General features: G+C 44.7%; 1 protein-coding gene across 3 annotated transcripts in view; it reads left to right on the forward strand.

Moving 5' to 3' along the window:
• LOC138675633 (E3 ubiquitin-protein ligase RNF14-like) overlaps window positions 1-19,047 on the forward strand; it is a 137,365-nt gene that overhangs the window by 90,871 nt on the left and 27,447 nt on the right. For 2 of the 3 annotated variants that reach the window (XM_069764035.1, XM_069764033.1), the window contains exons 2-3: window positions 2,478-2,638; window positions 4,831-4,982. In XM_069764035.1, the coding sequence (XP_069620136.1) occupies window positions 2,485-2,638; window positions 4,831-4,982 (306 nt within the window). In that variant the 5' untranslated portion in view covers window positions 2,478-2,484. Of the gene's footprint in view, window positions 1-746; window positions 849-2,477; window positions 2,639-4,830; window positions 4,983-19,047 lie in introns of those variants that run through there. The other variant, XM_069764034.1, reaches the window with a different exon arrangement.

Below are 19,047 nucleotides of genomic sequence, written 5' to 3' on the forward strand. Positions count from 1 at the left end.
GCGCATTGTATTTGGTTCATCGCTATATTTCAGCTCCGCTTTCTTTCAATGAAGGGCTAGCATCACTTCTGTAGGCTCAGGAACAGATCCTGTCCTTTGTACTGCACAATAACAATGTAACAAACTGCAATGCGAAAAGTATTTGGCCTGTGTTGGTCACACAACCATTTTCTCTCCATCCTAGAATAATGGTCCGACTATAACGAGCAGACTCTGATCAGAGTGGCATCAGTTATTCTCAGATGTGGAGAAAAAAAAAAGTTCTTCACCTTCTCTATTCTGTCAGACCATGAAAATATGACTGCACTCGGATGTCACCGGAGTGCAGTCTGATTATTTTCACAAACCTATAGACTTACATTGCCAATTTTTATCCAACACGTGAATCAAAATCGGATGTGTCCAATATTTTTCCCTGAACCGCTCAGCCCAAAGAAAAAAATTGGACATGTGCACAGCACCCATAGAATATCATGGGTACTAATGAATGCTATCCGCGAAAACCACAGATAGCACTTGTTTGATAAAATCAGTTGTGTGCACAGAGCCTAATATGGGATTCTTTTTTAATATTTTTGTAAGATGATTTTATAAAAATGTCTCGATAAATTTTGTAGAATTTATCCGGCATGTGAGACACTATTTCTTACTCCATCTCATGACGGCTTCACTATTTATTCCAATACTTTGTTTCAAAATGTCGTTCACATTGGTAACAAATCTGACACGTTCACAACTCTTTTCTAGACAAAACTGTTGTGGAAGATGGAGAAAAATATTTAAAAAATAAAATAGATCTTCTTATCTCCTTATTGGTTCTATCTTGCCAGAATTCCGCAATCATTTTGGTAAGAACAATAAAATAATCCTTAAATCACTGCGTATAATTTTTCTGTCTCCAAAGCACAATGAATTGAAGAAAGCCAACATTATGCACAGGTCGAATTATAAATCCTAAAATATAATTTTACAGATCGGCATAATAAAAACACATAATATATACAATCATATACAGAAAATATAAGGGATAATCACCCACATATTTCATCTGTGTATAGATCTGGCTTTATTATGGTTTTAATATGATGATCTAGAAAATTATATTTTAAGATGGTGGTAAAGTAATTTGCGCCTGGTTTGCCATATTTCACAGTAATTATAATGGTTGTTCCTTTGTTATGTGTAAAATACTGGCAAACATGTATGAAAACCTTAAGGTGGCAGACAAATGCACCAAATAGAATTATTTGCAAACATTATTAGAACGCTATTGGCAAATGTAGGATAGCACTTTACAGCTATTTCCATCCTAGAATAATTAGATTTAGTGACGTAAGTCCGGAAAATCCCAAAGACACATTCCAAGTTCATTGCTAAAATGCTGAGTCACTTGGCTGCGTGCCCTTGGGTCCGGTACATTACAAGAGTGGCTGCGGGAGACCAGACTATAACTTTACCATTAACAGTATACAACCAGAACAATGTGCTGTTTCTCTATGTGCTAATACACCATGTTATGCCTTATTCATGTGTTTGTCTCCTTTGTGTTTGTGTTTGTCTCCTTTGCATCCTAAAAACACGTCTGTTCTTCATCGCTGTGATAGAGAGGAAGAGGACTAGCAGTACCCAAAACAAAGTGCCTGCAAATTGAGATTCTGGTTTGGCTTTTATCCTAAGTCATGTGACAAGGCTCGGTAAAGGGTCGACATTGACTGTTAGGATTGCTACTTCCAATAGGTGGCACTAGAGTTCAAGTCCTCTTCCTCTCTGAAGAGACAATTTGCATATTTCCCAGAGGAGCATTTTTCTCATCTTTCAGGTTACATTGGGGGCTTATCTACAACATTACGGAATGCTGTAGATAAGCCCCTGATGCTGGTGGGCTTAGCTCATCTTCGATTTTGGGGTTGACAGGTTCCCTTTAATAAACCTCTTGAATGTGGTTTTGAGAAGCTTGAGTGGTTCAGTTTTTAGAATGCTGTCATTTTGGGGTATTTTCTGTCATATCGGCACTTCAAAGTCACTTCAGATGTGATGTGGTCCCTAAAAAAAATGGTTTTATAAATTTTGTTGGAAAAATTAGAAATTGCTGATCAACTTTTAACCCTTCTAACTTCCTAACAAAAAAAATGTTTAAAAAATTGTACTGATGCAAAGTAGACATGTGGGAAATGCTATGTATAAACTATTTTACGTGACATAACGCATACATTTAAAAAATGCGGCCTGGTCATTAACCTACAAAATGGCTCGGCCCTTATGTCACATATCCAAATACTTTGGAAAAAATAAGATGTCATTGCTGACTAAGAGCATGATTGCTTGAGATGCGTTCACCTTATCAATAGTACCAATGGTATTTTCCAAGTTTGTGTCAAAGTTTATGGATTCTAACTTCATTTTTGGTGCTGTGTATGTACCCCCGTAGTATTTTACAGTATATACACTTTTTCATATTTTTATTTTTACACTCACAGCTAACCAATGTCAAGAGAAGACCAGGAGGCACAAGAGGACGAACTTTTAGCCCTTACCAGTATCTACTCTGAAGAAGAATTTAAGAGGAAAGATGCTGCTCCAGGAGGGGAAATTCACTTGTGTCTAGAGTTACCTTCAGATTTTGTAATATCCATAAAAAGTGAGTATATGGATGTTGGCAGCATTTAGAAATAAGCAGATTCACAAATGCATTAGCTAATCTGTTTGGCAGCACTGAATTTTGTTTTCGACCATTTTGAGAAGATACTGAGTAAATACTGTATATTGTCCAAATCTAAACTGACACATGCACAGAAATTTGCATATGAGAGTGTCATGGATATTTCTGTATGTACTCATTATAAATTGAATAAACACTATTATCATATAGTGTATTGTATGCAGGGCTGGCGTCAGCACTCGGCGTACCCGGGCAAGTGCCGGGGCCCTGGCGAGAGGGGGGCCCATTCAAGGCCGACGTTAGTGGCAGGCAGCTGCCAGTGCCTAGGACCACCGGGAGGGGGAGCGGCCGGGGGCTGTCTAATTATACTCACGTACCTACTCCTGGCGGCTGGCGCGGTCCCTGCAGGTCCCTGCTTCCCCGGCAGCTTCTTCCTGTGCTGAGCGGTCACATGATACCGCTCATTACAGTAATGAATATGCGGCTCCACCTCCCATAAGGGCCCCATAACGGGGCCATAACGTTTGTGCAGCACTATATGGGGCAACTGTCTCTATATACTACATGGCTGTTCTATATACTACATGGGCTGTTATATGCTACGTGGGCAGTGCTATATACTAGATGGCTGTTCTATAAACTACGTGGGCCGTGTTATATACTATGTGGCTGTGCTATATAGTATATGGGCTGTTATATACTACGTGGGCTGTGTTATATACTACATGGCTGTGTTTATATGCGATCATGAATCGTGGTATGTGTTAAAGGGGGGGCCCACTGAGACTCTTTCGCCCGGGGCCCTCAAAAACCTGGAGCCTGCCCTGATTGTATGTATATTATGCTGCCTTAGTTTCACACTTAACCAGTGCTGCCAAGGTCATACTGATTGACAGTCGACGCCCCGCAGTTAAGCAGCGGGGTGCCGGCTGTCAATCATTATGACCTGGGCAGTCATGCTTCATCAGTAGAGCAGGGTGGAAGAGAAGCAGCTGTTCTGTTGATGTGACATCACTGTAAACTGCAGGAGCAGTCTATGACTCCGCTGAGGCTGCAGAGACGGACATCGACACATCAGGCAGGAAGTTTACAACTACCTGTCTATAAGTTCTTATACCCATTAGAAAAATAAAATAGTCCCGGGTAACCCATTTAAGTTTAGTATGGCTTGTAAAATCTTTGCCCATAAATAAGTATGACAGTTTAGGACTACCCCCAAATAAATTACCCATCCTAAGTATGTATAGCATACCTCCAAATAAACTATAAGTGCCACAATGTCATTTTTGCCAGTCACAATGTCCCTGATGACAGCAATAATAATCTCATGATAGCAGTAGTGTGACACGCCTAACTCCAAGCTCTAGGGCTACAAAGAACAATCTGTAACAACATGTCCTCTGTCATGTGCCATGCATAGTATCAGGTTATGCTTCTGTAGGAGAGATCTTAGGCTGACTTCAGGCAGCCAGAAAAAATGCTATTAACCTGCAGATATGGGGTTAATCTCCAGGTTAATAGCGTTGTGAACTTGCCCGCTGCAGGCATTTAGACCCATGTTTCCAGGAGTAAATTACCTTTATCTTTCCCCCCCGGCAGTGTTCAGGTTCCAGTCACGGCGGCAGCACTAGCACTTTTTCAGTCACCACTCTGTATACATGTACATATGTTCCCCCTGCACTGACTGATAGTTGTCCCTAATGCTGAGCTGCTCAGTGCCGGGGCATGTTTACAGACGCTGCTCTCTTTACTTAGTGCGGTTACTGAACCAATACCGGGACTCCCTCGTGACTGAAGCCAGAACACTGCTAGGGGAGAATAAAGTTAATTTCCTCCCGGCAGCGGGGCTCTAAATGCTAGCGCTGGGCAGGTTCACAATGCTATTAACCTGCAGATTAACCCCATATCTGAAGGTTAGTAGCAATTTTTTCATGTGACTGGTTTCCCTTTAAGTCTCTGCTTAAAGCCTCTCATGATAGACATATTGTTCCAATGCAAATCACATGGACTCCTTGACTGCCATATTTCCCCTAACCATATACAATATACATCCTTTCACTGTATAAACCTTACACCTTACATTATGAACATGGAGTACGGTAAATATGATGCGGCCATATATTCAGTCATTTAAACGCTAATGCTGTTTGTTCTATTTTTTTTTAATCAAGGTAACAGTGCAACAAATTCATTTGCGGAGAACTTTGAGAACACTGTGTCCTTCCTGCCACCCATTGTGCTGAACTTTGAACTTCCCCCAGATTACCCGTCCGCTGCACCCCCGGATTTCACACTAAGCTGCAAGTGGCTTTCACCAACACAGGTTACTTTTCTTTTATTATAACAGGATTACATACATCTGTTTATATAATTGGGTGGATTTCTTAATTGCCTCAAAGGCTGTTAAAAGTACTGTATGGGAAAACACAGACCATATGCGTTGAAACCTGACATAAATACTTTTATGGAATCTGTATAAACTGAAGATTCCCTCCAATGACATGGCACACTATGGACCCATAACAGTCCAAGGGCACAATATTATGGATCCTTACAACAGCAAACCATAATGCAGTTATGGGAACAAGCCTTTAAAAGCAGACTGTCAAGAATCATTAAGGTATTTGTGGCACCTCTGGGTCTGCTGAAATGTAAATGTTGTTTTTTTCCTATTGGTCTAGCAAAAGTTAATGTCAGCCTCTTGCAGTTCTTTTAGGCTGATCAGCTGGTGTTGGTTAGTAACCACTCCCATCTTCCTTTAAATTGTCACATGACCCATCAGCTGATTATCAGTTTTAGAGTTGTTCTATGCAGACCAGCTATGGGTGTGGAGCTCTCTTGTTACGGGGGTGTTGCTGCTGTGAGAGTTCTGATTCCTTGTGCTATATTTTCTGCTGCTGTGGAATTTAGCAGCAGAGCCGGACCTAAGTATTTTTTCTTGTTTTGTCTGTGATACCATCTGCTGTGGTGAGGCTAGCATCCTTGCTGGCCAGTGCACTAGCCAAGGTCAAGAGAGGAGACAGTCAAGGACTAGGCACTTGGCGGCGGCGGGAAGAACTTGAATTGGGCGTTAGGGGAGCTTAGGGACAGGCATAGGTTGGTGTCAGGAGGTGTCCCATCCTACCTTTAGGGCCTTCCTCCCTCTTTTCCATCCAGTCGTATTAACTTGCTGTGTCGTAAGCTGGAGTTACCCGTGTCCAAGCTTGACAGGGCCCTTCATAATGAAATAATTAATTTCATACATATCATTAGATTTTGTAAAATAGAATAATTAAAAACCCTGCTCCTGTGTTTAGACATTGCTGTTACATTTTCTGCTCCAGATGGTGTTCTTTTGATGCCCTCTCAAAGTCCACCTAATGCATGCCCCCAAATTTTAATGATAGGTAGGAGTGACACCACCACAGTGTGAACACTTAGCTGCGGCAACTATGATTTTACAATAAGCCACTGTGCTAACCTAGCCCATCCTTTATATCTGCTACATTGAATGTTGCAAATAGCGTAGCCTTTTAGTGTTCCCACACAGTTTGATACCTCTGTAAGGAGATGAACATACTGCCCACATTAACCTCGAAGACACAAGTATTGTTATGGTGCATAATGTGGACTGTGAAATGCGTTATTAGTGTTGGTATTGTATTGTACCAGGCAGTAAGGAGAGTGCTGGTTAATGTTTGGCACTAACCCAGAGTGTGAGGGGTAAAATTGAAGGGTCAGAGATAGTTTCCTGTCAGGAAGTCAGAGAGGGCCCAGCGTGCCACAGAAGCAAACTTAAGGTCTGACTAATCAGCAGAGCTGAGTGCTGTGGGTGTCCTTGACTTGAGTGGAGACTGAAGCAGTGGATAGCGTGATCCTGAAAAGAGAGAGAAGTGACTGAAGGACAGAGTGATCAATGGGATATGTGTCCTGGAACAGGACGCCTAGCAGTACGACCCTGAGTTTATAACTCAAAGAGATAGCCGTCCACGACAGAACAGAGACCGTGAGACGAATAGAGTGCTCCGGGTGAGCGTTCCAAGGCATCAGAAGCAGAAAAGCAAAATACTGGAGATTTAGTTAATTTAAGAGGAAGAGAGGACAAGGAACCGCAGGTTGAGAATAGGACTCTCACTTACTGGATACTAGTACTGTGCTGGGTAGTGGTGAAGATATAGGACAGAGTGAAATAGAACTGAGTCTTTCTGAGAAAGACAGGGAGAATGTATGTGAAGATGTTGAAGATACTGTATGTGTTAAAGGAAGCATTTGTGAAGTATTGCAACCTCTACCTACTGTACACAGTTCCCATCAAGATGCTGTTTAGTAAAAGAATATTTATTTTTGAGTGGTGGTCTTCCTCACTGAACTGTTCAACATCCTGTCCTGGCCAGCTGAAGTCACCGGCATCATGCGGTCTGCAAGGGCGTAGCACCCCTCATAATACAAGTCTAGACACCAAGCCAGGACCCCCATATTCATGTAACGTGTTGAGACGAGTACCATGCCTATGGCTACTGCCCCATGCCACGTCTCACTCCTCTCATAGCCCCCACAATGCTCCCAACACACACATTGAAGCTCACAGTGTGATGGCCACCATATTATACAATGCCCACACAAACTTCCACAAATTTTACTGCCCCTTTCACAACATCTCCACACAGTAGGTTGCTCCCACTTTCTCCATACATAGTATGAAGCCACCATAGTACCCCCTCCCACCTCCCCAGTATGATGAATTCACAGTTTATTCTTCAAACACAGTATGGTGATGCACAGTACATTTTCCCAACATAGCACAACACCATACAGTATGATTCCTCCCACAAAGTATAATTCCTCCACACACAGTATGATGACCCCCTTCCCAGGGCCCACCATATAAGCAGTCCACTTGCCTGTATATCCTTCGGTCTCTACCCAAGTGGAATGGTGGAGCATAGATCTGAGGGCTCCCTGCTCCATCATTATCTTCAACTGTTTCTATGACCTGAGAGGTTGAGACCCACGCCCAACCATCTGGAACAATGAGACATCTCAAATTCAGGACTATGACGCTACATCTACAATGATTGGGATGTATGTTTAAAGTGTCCAGACCAGTGTTATTGATAAGTCCCCTTTAGTGCTGATTTTATTGCCGCACAATAGGTGAAGTCAAACTGTAGCTAGTGTATGAGAAGATCTGGATGGTGGGACTGAGTCTCTGGGTAGATGTGTACATCAGCACATGACCGTGTATGGCCAATATGGCTTCCTCCTACCTGCCACCTCCACTACGCACTAACGCGTGTAGAGAAAACACCACTCCTTTAAAATAAAAACACTACACATTAAATTCTTTTGGATAATTTTGGCCACAGCGGCCAGTTTATTAACAAACAATGGCAAATCATTTCTTTAAACATTAAATATTAAATATGCAATTTTATGCAAAAAATGAGGGTAGGGTTCTTGGAGCTCCCGAAAGATCTGGCTTAAATATTTGGCAAAAAAACAAAAAGAACTTTGACCACCGCTTTACCCTCAGCCATGCACCACCAGCTCGTGGGCACCATAATTCAAGACTAACCACCAACCAGCTCCCAGGGTAAAAACCCCGTCCAGAGCCCGTAACCAAATGCCAGATCAACCGACACAATTTTAACTGTCCGGAATTTTACTTACAATTCCTTCCCCGCTGAATCAGCGTCAACTCCAAGAACCCCACCCCCCGCCGAACACGAACAGCCCTGACCACCTCAGGCTAGTGAGTGCCCCAACACTGCCAATACTCTCTCAATTCCTTCTTGTATTGCCAGTGCTCACAAATCGATTCCAATCTCATTTAAATGAACCCCATCTTCTCTCCAAAAGTTACCAACACCCAATTCCAATTCAAAGTGCCTTACACTTATACCCCCATTCCTGGAAACAAAATTCGCCACGGTCCTATTCAACTTCACCCTAGCCCTATTAATCCCTTTTACAGATCGGGCTAACCTCCATTCTTTTCGGGGAACAATATCCGACCATACAGTCAACACCCCTGGAAACTATGTCCACAACCGGAGGTAGTCGAAACGAATGTCTCTGATCAACTCCCTTACCGGTTTGGCGCCCAAATGATTCCCTCCCAAGTGCACCACCAAAATGTCAGGTGCACTATCCAAACGGGAGGCTCGGGAAAAATATGACAAAACCCTGTTCCAAACCATCCCTCGAAACCCTAACCACCGAACGACAACTTGATCCCAGCTAAAACCTAATGGCCTACCGTCCGGCCTCACGTCAGCCCAAAGCGCCTGCCAATACACAAACGAGTGTCCAAAAAGCCAAGCCAAATGTGGATCCTGACCTGAAATACATAACAACAGAAACCGTCAATCCCAACCCCTATAGAGTGCCCTAATGCAATTAGTGACGCACATATGTTAAATAGCGGCCCGAAGTCCACCGGCCAATTCGCTTAATCGCATCCACTCCCAAGCCAAGACTATCAGCCTCAGAAGCAGCCCTGATCCTGAAAGATTGTGACCCATACCTATCCAGTGGAAGGCCCAACTCCTCCAACCCCTTGTTGAGAAGTGCAATAAATTGAAAATGATATCAAAATGCCCCACCACTATGGCAAAACAATGGGCCTTCCCAACCCGACCACAAACTCCAATACACTTCCAAGCACCTTTTTGGGCACATCAAAGACCCATCAACTCTATCCAGAACCACACGCTTGCCGGTACCCGCCTGATCTGTTTTTGAATGCCGAATCCAAAAAGCAATGCCCCCCGCCCAAAATTCGACATCCTGTGCCAAAGACGACCTGCCCTGTTCCTGCTGGGGGACACAAATTTGCCTACTCGCAGTGCCCTAAAAAACGCCAAAGAAAAAGCTAACTTAAACAATGCTGCTTCAAAGCATTGATTTAGAGGGATTTAGAGCAACAAATCCTGTCCAATACTCCCCCTAAGCGTTCGAGCACACTAAACGATATAGGCCTGCGCCTGTCAAAACTCCTGTTGCCTTTTTGGAAACCCTTTAACGCCTGCTTTACCAAGAAATTCTTTGTCGCATCAACCAAGCCCTCTAACTTAAAACCGAAAGCAAGACCAGCCATAAATTTATTAACTTTAGAAATAGACCATCCGATGTCCGCCACCTTGCCAGCCAAATATAACACTGCTAACGTCTTATTTTCCTCAGACCCTAATGTTCCCCATTGTAACACCCAACTTTGCCATATTTTTCACAATGCTTAGTATGATGCCCAGGTCTGGCTTGTAACTGATGCTTGAATCAACATTCCTGCTCTTCCGTAAGAATCTGCCACAAGTGTGAAGGGCATACCGCTCCTGAGGCCTCCGCGTCTGTGCCAGCTCCCGGAAACGCTCCCACTGTAAAAGAGATAAAGCATCCGCTATGGAATTTTGCACACCTGGCACATGCACCGTGGAAATCCAAGCATTTAATTCCAGACACCGCAAAATGAGTTCTCTCACAAACATAATCACAGGGGGAAAAGAAGCGAACAGAGTGTTAATCACTGACACCACACTCATATTATTGCAATGAAACCGAACTCTGCGGTTCACAAACATTTCACCCCAAATCAAAACAGCCACAATTATGGGAAACAATTCCAACAAAGCTAGGTTTCTTGTGAAACCCTTCTGATACCACCAATCAGGCCACGTCCCAACGCTCCACTGCCCTCCACAATAGGCCCGGTAACCGACGTTGCCCGCTGCGTCCATGTAAATCTCGCAATAAACGTTATTCACTATCTGCTGTTGTATCAAAGATCGACCATTGTACTTTACCAAAAAACGCTGCCACACAGCCAAATCTTCCTTATGCTCCTTATTCAACCGAACAAAGTGGTGAGCCAACCGCACCCCTGCGGTTGCACCGGACAACACGGACAACCTGCAGCAAAAAATGCGGCCCATGGGCATGATCCTGCATGCAAAATTCAACCGGCTGAGCAATGACTGCAACTCCTTCAAAGTCACCTTTTTTAGCCTCCTGATTCGATGCACTTACTGCCTTAGTAACAACAATTTATCCTCCGGCAACTGACACTCCATTCTTTCTGAATCAATTAGCGTTCACAGGAAGCTTAAAACAGTGCTAGGGCCTTCAGTCTTTTCCTTTGCCAACGGCACTCCAAAAAGCTCCGCCACCCATTCCATCGCGGCCAATGTATTCCTACATAAACTAGAATCTGGTGGACCTACGTATAAACCAAAAATTGTCCAAATAATGAATGACCGACGGAACGCTGGCAACATCCATAACAATCCATTCTAAAAAGGTACTGAACGTCTCAAACAATGAACATGAAATTGCACAACCCATCGGCAAACACCTATCCAGATAGTAGCCACCATTCCAGAAACATCCCAGGAAGGGAATACTATCCGAATGCACTGGGAGTAATCTGAAGGCCGATTCAATATCAGTTTTTGCCAACAAGGCTCCCGCGCCGAAACTGCGAACCCATTGCACCGCCGTCTCAAATGATGTATATACTATGGAACACAACTCCTGAGAGATGACGATAGACAGTTGCCGACAGACCCTTCGGGTACGATAAATGCTGTATTAACCTAAATTTATTTGGTTCCTTCTTAGGAACCACCGCAATGGGGAAACAATCATTCTTTCAACTGGTAACCACGAAAACGGACCCGCCATTCTACCCAATTCTACTTTTTTTAATTTTACACTGACTACCTCTGCATGCAAATCAGCCGACCTCAAGTTCTTAACCGAAAAAGGGACCGTGTGGGGATTCTGAAACCTTCAGCAAAACCATTCCAAATGGCCCCAGCTTTCTCCTGATCCGGGTAACTACTTAGAAAGGGGGCCATCTTTTGAAGCCTCACCGATGTCTCCCCTTTGACCGGCACCCACCGCTGGCTTACCCCTTGCTTATTTGAAACATTTGGAAGCCCCATGTGAACTTCCATTGCATTGGGAACATATGTGTTTAAACTTGCAGGTATTGCCATATTTGCACTGTCCTTCATTAAATTGCCAGCAGGTTTCAGACTTATCTTTTGCTCCTTGCGTCCCTGACTACTGATTCTGTGGCCTGCCTGATGGTTGCCGCTACCTCCGCTCCCATGAAAGGACTGCCCATATCGGACTGGAGCCATCACTTTCAACCAGAGCCCAATATCTTTCTGGTCCCACATAATCTCAGGCCTGACCGCCTTCCTCTGCCTAAATTGCTCATCATAGAGGCCTGCCCTCCATAGGTACGGTGTGCCTCACCAATCGAATCAAGATAACAAAATAAACCAGAACAGTTCTCAGGAGACTTTTCACCTATTACGCTCGCCAAAATTGCAAACGCTTGCAACCAATTGACGAATGTCTGCGGAATCAGCCGCCACCACCTCTTTTCTTCCTCCTCCTTTTTGCGGTCTTCCCTCTTTCCCTTATCTAAATTAAACTTCTCCAAGGGAAGGATGGCAAAATCTCCAAATACTCGTCCCGCCAAATCTCTTCCTTTACCTCTTTCTTTAAATGTGCCCCCAAGGGCCCCTCAAACCATATGTACACCTCTCCTTTTGCTCTATCATCCAGTTTTATTGAATCCCCTTTCTCCTTTTCTGTTTGGACCAACACGGATATGCCAGATAACGGTAACTGCTCTCCCTCTACAGGCCTAAGTAGCTTGCCCATCAACTGCTACCCGAACCCCAACCCCGGGAGCCATGCCCCTACCGGTGACGCCCCGATCCCGTTAGCTGCCCCACCCTCTAATCTACTCAGAATTTGTGACACACTGACTAAAACATCTCGGAGACCCGGCACTACTGTCCCACTAGAAGCCCCCTGCCTCCTTGTTACCAACCCTAACGCCTGATTCCCTCCAATCCCACCTGACGTAGCCCCTGTAGGCAACAGACCAGACATAGAGACATAATCACCGAGCTGCACAGGTGCTGTGTCCCCACCAGCCGGACGTCCCGAATCCTGACGATCTCCATCCCCATTCTGATCACTGTTGAACTCAGAATCTTCTGCTCCGCTTCGCTGCTCCAGGCCCGTGCCCCTGGCCTCCTCATCACCAGGGGGGACCGGAGCGCCTGCAGTGCGTCACACCACCGACTTCAGACACGATCTGGATTGTGCCAGCTCACTGGACCCACCAGCCCAGTCAGACGTCCGTCCCCGGGAGCTGCCAGGCAGCGCGACATCGCTGCCCTCCGCTCTCCTTTGCCATGGATGGCTGTCTGGGCCTGGCTGCAGAGTGTTCTCCTGCTGCAGCCTGCCCACTGGTATCCTCTGCCGCGCGTTCTGTCTAGCCGGCCCCCTGATAGGGTCCCCACCAGGGGTACCAGCCGTGAGGATGACACCAGGGGCCGTGTCCGTCGCCCCGGCCTCCGCCTGCCCACCGGTGCTGCTACAATTCCACTCCAGGAGTCCTCTACCCTCCTGGCTAAGCCGCAGGCCTTTAATGCCGACTGTTTCTCCCTTGCAGGCCGCACTTCCGGTGCGGCCCTCACTCCTGAGGTGCGTTGCTGACCTGCGCCCGCTGGCCGGCTGGGGGAATTCCTGCCATAAGGGGGCACAGCAGGGGACTCCACGACGCCTCACCTGGCCTCCACAGGGTTTATGGTGGGGATCCGGAACCTGCGTCTGCTGCGCGTCGCTACCTCTGGTGATAGTCTCTCCGGGGCCTTGTCCTCCTGGCGCTCTCCCGTGTCCCGATGTCCCCCAGCAGAGACGAAAGCTGATCCTCCAGCCATCCTCTTCTCCTGGACTGATCGACGTCCTGCAGGCACTCCATCAAGGATTCCATGGACTCAAGCCAGTAAGTTGAATTGCTGGGGGGTCTCCTTGCTCTGGCTTCCTGCATTAGACTGGCAGTTTTCCCGCACTTTTGCCCTGCTCTCAATGTCCCTCCCCTAACCCCCCCCTCCTTTCCACCAATCCTGTCCCTCTACCCTATAGATTTAAAAAATGCCCCATGTCCAAGCACAGTCATGGTGGGCTTCCATTGAGGAGCGCCTATTCCTGCCCCCCCTTGAGGTAGTCATTCTGAGAGGGGATACAAAGGTGTAATATGTATATTTCAGGATGACCTGTTAAGGCACAGTCATTGTTAAATTCTGTTTTTTTTTATGAGAGAGAGACTTTTCCCCAGGCATGCTTCCAGGCATGCTCAGATGTAAAAACTGCATCCGTCATTGGATTCCTGCGTTTCACAGTGTGCGCAGAATCCAGTGTCCATAGGCTCCCATTCTGTAGAACGACATATGCTGCAGGAGGCGTCGGGGAACATTTTTCCACTGCAGACAAAAAAAACATTTCATGGAACTTTTTTTGGAAAAGACGGGCCCTCAAATTCCGCAGGATCCAGTGCACGACGGACGAAACGTGTGGCCATACGTCGCGATACGTCGCTAATACAAGTCTATGAGAAAGTGCAGGATCTCTCTCAAATTTTTGGGCAGGATCATGTTTTCTCAAAAAGCGACGTATCTCGACTGGACCACAAAGACGGAAGTGTGAAAGAGGCCTAACATATCCACAGTCTCTAAACAGGTATATACTGGAGTTCTTTTTGAGTCATTATTTGAACAGCACAGTCTTGTTCCATCTTTTAGTTAAACATACTTTATATTCATCCTGTTGTTGACAAGTGTTGTTGATCCCTTGCAGTCTCCAATGCTAGTTACTTTTACTCTGCACTATCTGAGTAAGAGACCACTTATGATTTTGACCAATTTGGAGACTTTTCTCCACTTCTCGTCTCTGTGACCTCTTGCTACTTCTCTGCTTTTTAGTTCTTGTTGAGTACCAGCCACATTCTGTTCTCTGAAAACCTTTTTGTGGTATCTGGTATAGATGGTACAATTTTTTCATAACTTTACCTTCAGGACAACCTTCTCGATCTGAACCCAACAACCCATCCACCCTTTAATATAATGAAGTTCCTCCAAAGAACTTCAACTATAGCCTTCATTGTCTGGTCCCTTCTGCAAAATTGGTGATGAAATTACAGGAAAGAAATATATCTTGGTACCATGTTAGCCAGTAGATAGAAAAATATTTAGAATTGAGAGTCCTCAGTGGTTGATACCTTTTAATGGCTAACTGAAAAGATGGTAATTAATTGCAAGCTTTCGAGACTACATACGTCTCTTCATCAGGCAAAGACTAAAACAAATTCTGAAGAATCACATATTTATGCACAACATACTATAGAAAAAAAAAACCATGGATAAGCCAGGTGACATGAAGCAGAATTACCATGGGTGATAAACAGTTGTGTCCATAAATATTGGGCCAATTCTTAGATAAGGATTGTTTTATTGTCCTGTGATTAGGGACTCTGTTGTGATGACTCTTCATGGTCTGAGGGGCAAGTTCCTTAGTTGATGTAAAAAGACATAAATCCGTGTGACACATTCATTCCTGCATTTAGAGTGTCAAAGGTCGTCATCAGTTTATATTCCCAGATTCTCCTGTCTCTCTGGGATTTGAAGTTCCCCTTTAAGTAATTTCATGTCCATAATGTTATGACTTGGGAGACAGAAATGTATTGCCACAGATATATCCATTCTTTTTTCTCTTATTGTATGGCGGTGAGAGTTCATTCTTGTTCTCAGTTTCTGCCCTGTCTCCCCCACATACAGACCCCCAGTTGGACATTTAGTACAAATAATTAGGTAAACCACATTGGAAGTGACGCAGCTGAAAGTACCTGGTATCTTGTAGTCCTGATGTGAATTGGGGATCTTTATCTTGTCCATGGTCATTATGAATGGACAGGTTTTAATTTTTTTCTGGTTGCAAGGAAAGGTTCCTGCAGCTGTTGGAGAGGACAGGGAGCTGCCTAAAACACAGTAGTGGGGGGTCTGGAAAAATGGATTGCAAGCGGGCATCTTTTTGCAGTAAAGGTTGTAATTTCCGTGCAGCTCCCCTTAGCACCTCCAGATTTGGATTGTAGGTAACCACTAGAGGTACCCGGTTGTTTTCTTCTTTAGCTTTGTAATGTAGCAGGTGATTCCTTGATATTCTGGTGGCTCTTGTGATCTGATTTTCAATTGTTCTTGGATGGTAGCCCTGATTCAAAAAGGTCTTTCTGAGGCGACCAAGGTGTTTATCCCTATCCATTGGGTTGGAACATATGCGATTGTATCTGATGGCTTGGCTGTAGACAATAGAGTTTTTTATGTGTTTTGGATGGAAACTGTCCCATTTAAGGTATGTTGGACGGTCAATTGGCTTCTGATACAGGGATGTCTCTATTTTATTGTTCTGCAGCTTAATGATGGTGTCCAAAAAGTTAATTTCAGTGCAGGAGTAGTTGAGTGTCAAGTTGATGGTAGGATGAAATTGATTAGACTGTTCAAGGAACGTCTTTAGCTGCGGCTCAGACTCCGTCCAGATGATTAAAATGTCATCAATGTAGCGGTAGTATGCCAGAGGCCTGATGGGACATGAGGATAAAAAGTCGCTTTCAAGCTTGGCCATGAAAAGATTTGCATACTGTGGGGCCATTTTACTTCCCATTGCTGTGCCAGTCTCCTGTAGATAGATCTTCTTGTCAAACTCAAAGTAATTGTGGTGTACCTAATTATTTGTACTAAATGTCCAACTGGGGGTCTGTATGTGGGGGAGACAGGGCAGAAACTGAGAACAAGGATGAACTCTCACCGCCATACAATAAGAGAAAAAAGAATGGATATACCTGTGGCAATACATTTCTGTCTCCCAAATCATAACATTATGGACATGAAATTACTTGTACTAAAAGGTAACTTCAAATCCCAGAGAGAAAGGAGAGTCTGGGAATATAAACTGATGACAACCTTTGACACTCTAAATGCAGGAATGAATGTGTCACACGGATTTATGTCTTTTTACATCAACTAAGTAACTTGCCCCTCAGACCATGAAGGGTCATCACAACAGAGTCCCTAATCACAGGACAATAAAACAATCCTTATCTAAGAATTGGCCCAATATTTATGAACGTAACTGTTTATCACCCATGGTAATTCTGCGTCATGTCACCTGGCTTATCCATGGGTTTTTTTTTTTCTATACTATGTTGTGCATAAATATGTGATTCTTCAGAATTTGTTTTAGTCTTTGCCTGATGAAGAGAGTTTGCATACTCGGCTTCAGGAAAATGGCAGCTGCGATCTCTTCTGCGCACGCGCGGCATCCCGCGGCCATTTTCCTGAAGCCCCGTGCAGCAGAGCACTCCATCTGCGCACGCGCGGCCCCAGGAAGATGGCTGCCCCCACTGAAGACAGTAATAGCGCAGATCGCGCGCTGTTAATTCACGAGCGCGCAAGTGGATTCGGCACTGGGACACTGGGACATGCGCACACCACTACGCCACCAACGTAAAGCTGGGGAAGAAACAGCGCTGTGACCACGCCCACCCGACCTGACCAGCCTGATTTGACCACGCCCACCCGACCTGACCAGCCTGATTGACAGGCGAAAACGGCGACTTTGGTAATGTATTTCGCAGCATAGGTGGGGAATCAGGGTACACTACATACACTATTGTAACGCACAGCGCAGGCCCTATTTAACAGTATTTTTATCTCAATCTGAAAAAACGGGGTGACAGGTTCCCTTTAAAATAAAATGTTTTCTTATCTCTTAGGTACCCACTAGTCCAGGAAAAAAAAATCACTTAAATAGACCACGATTCCCGGGAGCTACATTCATTTGAATATGAACTGCCGAGGAGTGAACATCAAAATGGAAAAAAACGAGCTCAGAGCTGTCATCAAATACTTCTGCTTGAAAAAAATGACTACCAAAGACATACACAGTGACTTGATGGAAACATTGGGGGACTCTTCTCCTCCATATTCCACAGTTGCATGCTGGGCCAAGGAATTTAAGCTGGGAAGAACATCGACGGAGGATGAACATCATGAAGGACGCCCATCCACGTCCCTCAATGAAGAAAACGTGAAAAAAGTTGAAGAAGTTGTATTGGCAGATCGAAAAGTGAATAACAGGCATGTAGCGGAGGTCACAGGGATCTCATATGGCAGTATTCAAAGAATCCTTGCAAAAGAATTGCATATGAGAAAGGTCTCCGCGCGTTGGGTGCCAAAAATGTTAACCGACGAGCAAAAGAAGAAACGAGTTGACATTTCAATAGCAAATCTCGAAAAGTTCCAAGCAGACAAGGAAAATTTTTTGTCAAGTTTTTTGACCATGGACGAGACCTGGATCCACCACTTTGATCCCGAAACTAAACAACAATCGATGACATGGAAACGAGCCGACGAACCGACGCCGAAGAAATTCAAAGTGTCAAGCTCAGCAGGGAAGGTTATGGCGTCCGTTTTTTGGGACGCTGAAGGAATTATTATGGTGAACTATTTGGAGAAGGGAGCCACTATTACGGGCTCTTACTACGCAGAACAAATAAGAAAATTGCGGGAGGCTATCAAGGAGAAAAGGCGCGGCAAACTGCGGGCTGGAGTGCTGTTTCACCAAGATAACGCGCCGGCTCACAAAGCTGCAGTTGCCATGGCTACCATTCAAGAAGCGGGCTTTGAACTGGTGGAACACCCCCCCTGTTTGCCAGATCGAGCCCCCAGTGACTTCTTTCTCTTTCGTCGGCTCAAGGAACACCTCCGGGGCAAGAAATTTGACGACAATAGCGACGTGATAACCGCTGTTGGGGATTTTTTGGAGGGTCAAGATCAAGAATTTTTTTCGAAGGGAATTCTAAGTTTAGAAAAGAGATGGACAAAATGTATAGACTTGTTAGGAGACTATGTAGAAAAATAAATATTTTTTTTACTATATTCATTGTGTTTAGTATTGATTATCATTACTTTTGGATCGCCCCTCGTATATACCCTTGCAGAGATGAATTCCTCCCATTTTGCTTGTGTTTCCAGCATCAAGATGGAGGGTCCCATGCAGATTATCTACATGAATATGGAGTTGGATTTTGCCTTGGCTTATGCTTATGCTCTTGTCACTGTCTAGACACTTCATCACTTGTTTTTTACTCAAAAGGTGCATGCGTCGAACAATGCGGGTCAATGCAGGCACCTGTGCCCTATGCGTTTTACATAGACACTAATGTGTTTTTTTGGCGCATTTACGACACAAGTACGTTGCATGCGTTGTTTACCGGAAATTTGACGTAGGAAAAATGCAACATGTAAACAAATGACGCATGCGTCGTACAACGCTTGACAACGCATACCGGCGCATGTCCATGTTAAAGATAGGGACGCATGACGCATGCGTCGGTATCCGTCGACGATGCTGCGCCCAAAGACGCTAATGTGAACGTAGCCTTACATAGTACAGCACACCCTCATGAATTGCCTGCCAGTACCATTGTCAGAGCAGCAGCTTTCCTGTTGGTGACAGGCTAGATTCTCATGATTAAATTGACAACCATCCAT

The sequence above is a fragment of the Ranitomeya imitator genome, chromosome 4 (genome assembly GCF_032444005.1).
Source record: "Ranitomeya imitator isolate aRanImi1 chromosome 4, aRanImi1.pri, whole genome shotgun sequence".
NCBI classification, from domain to species: Eukaryota; Metazoa; Chordata; class Amphibia; order Anura; family Dendrobatidae; genus Ranitomeya; species Ranitomeya imitator.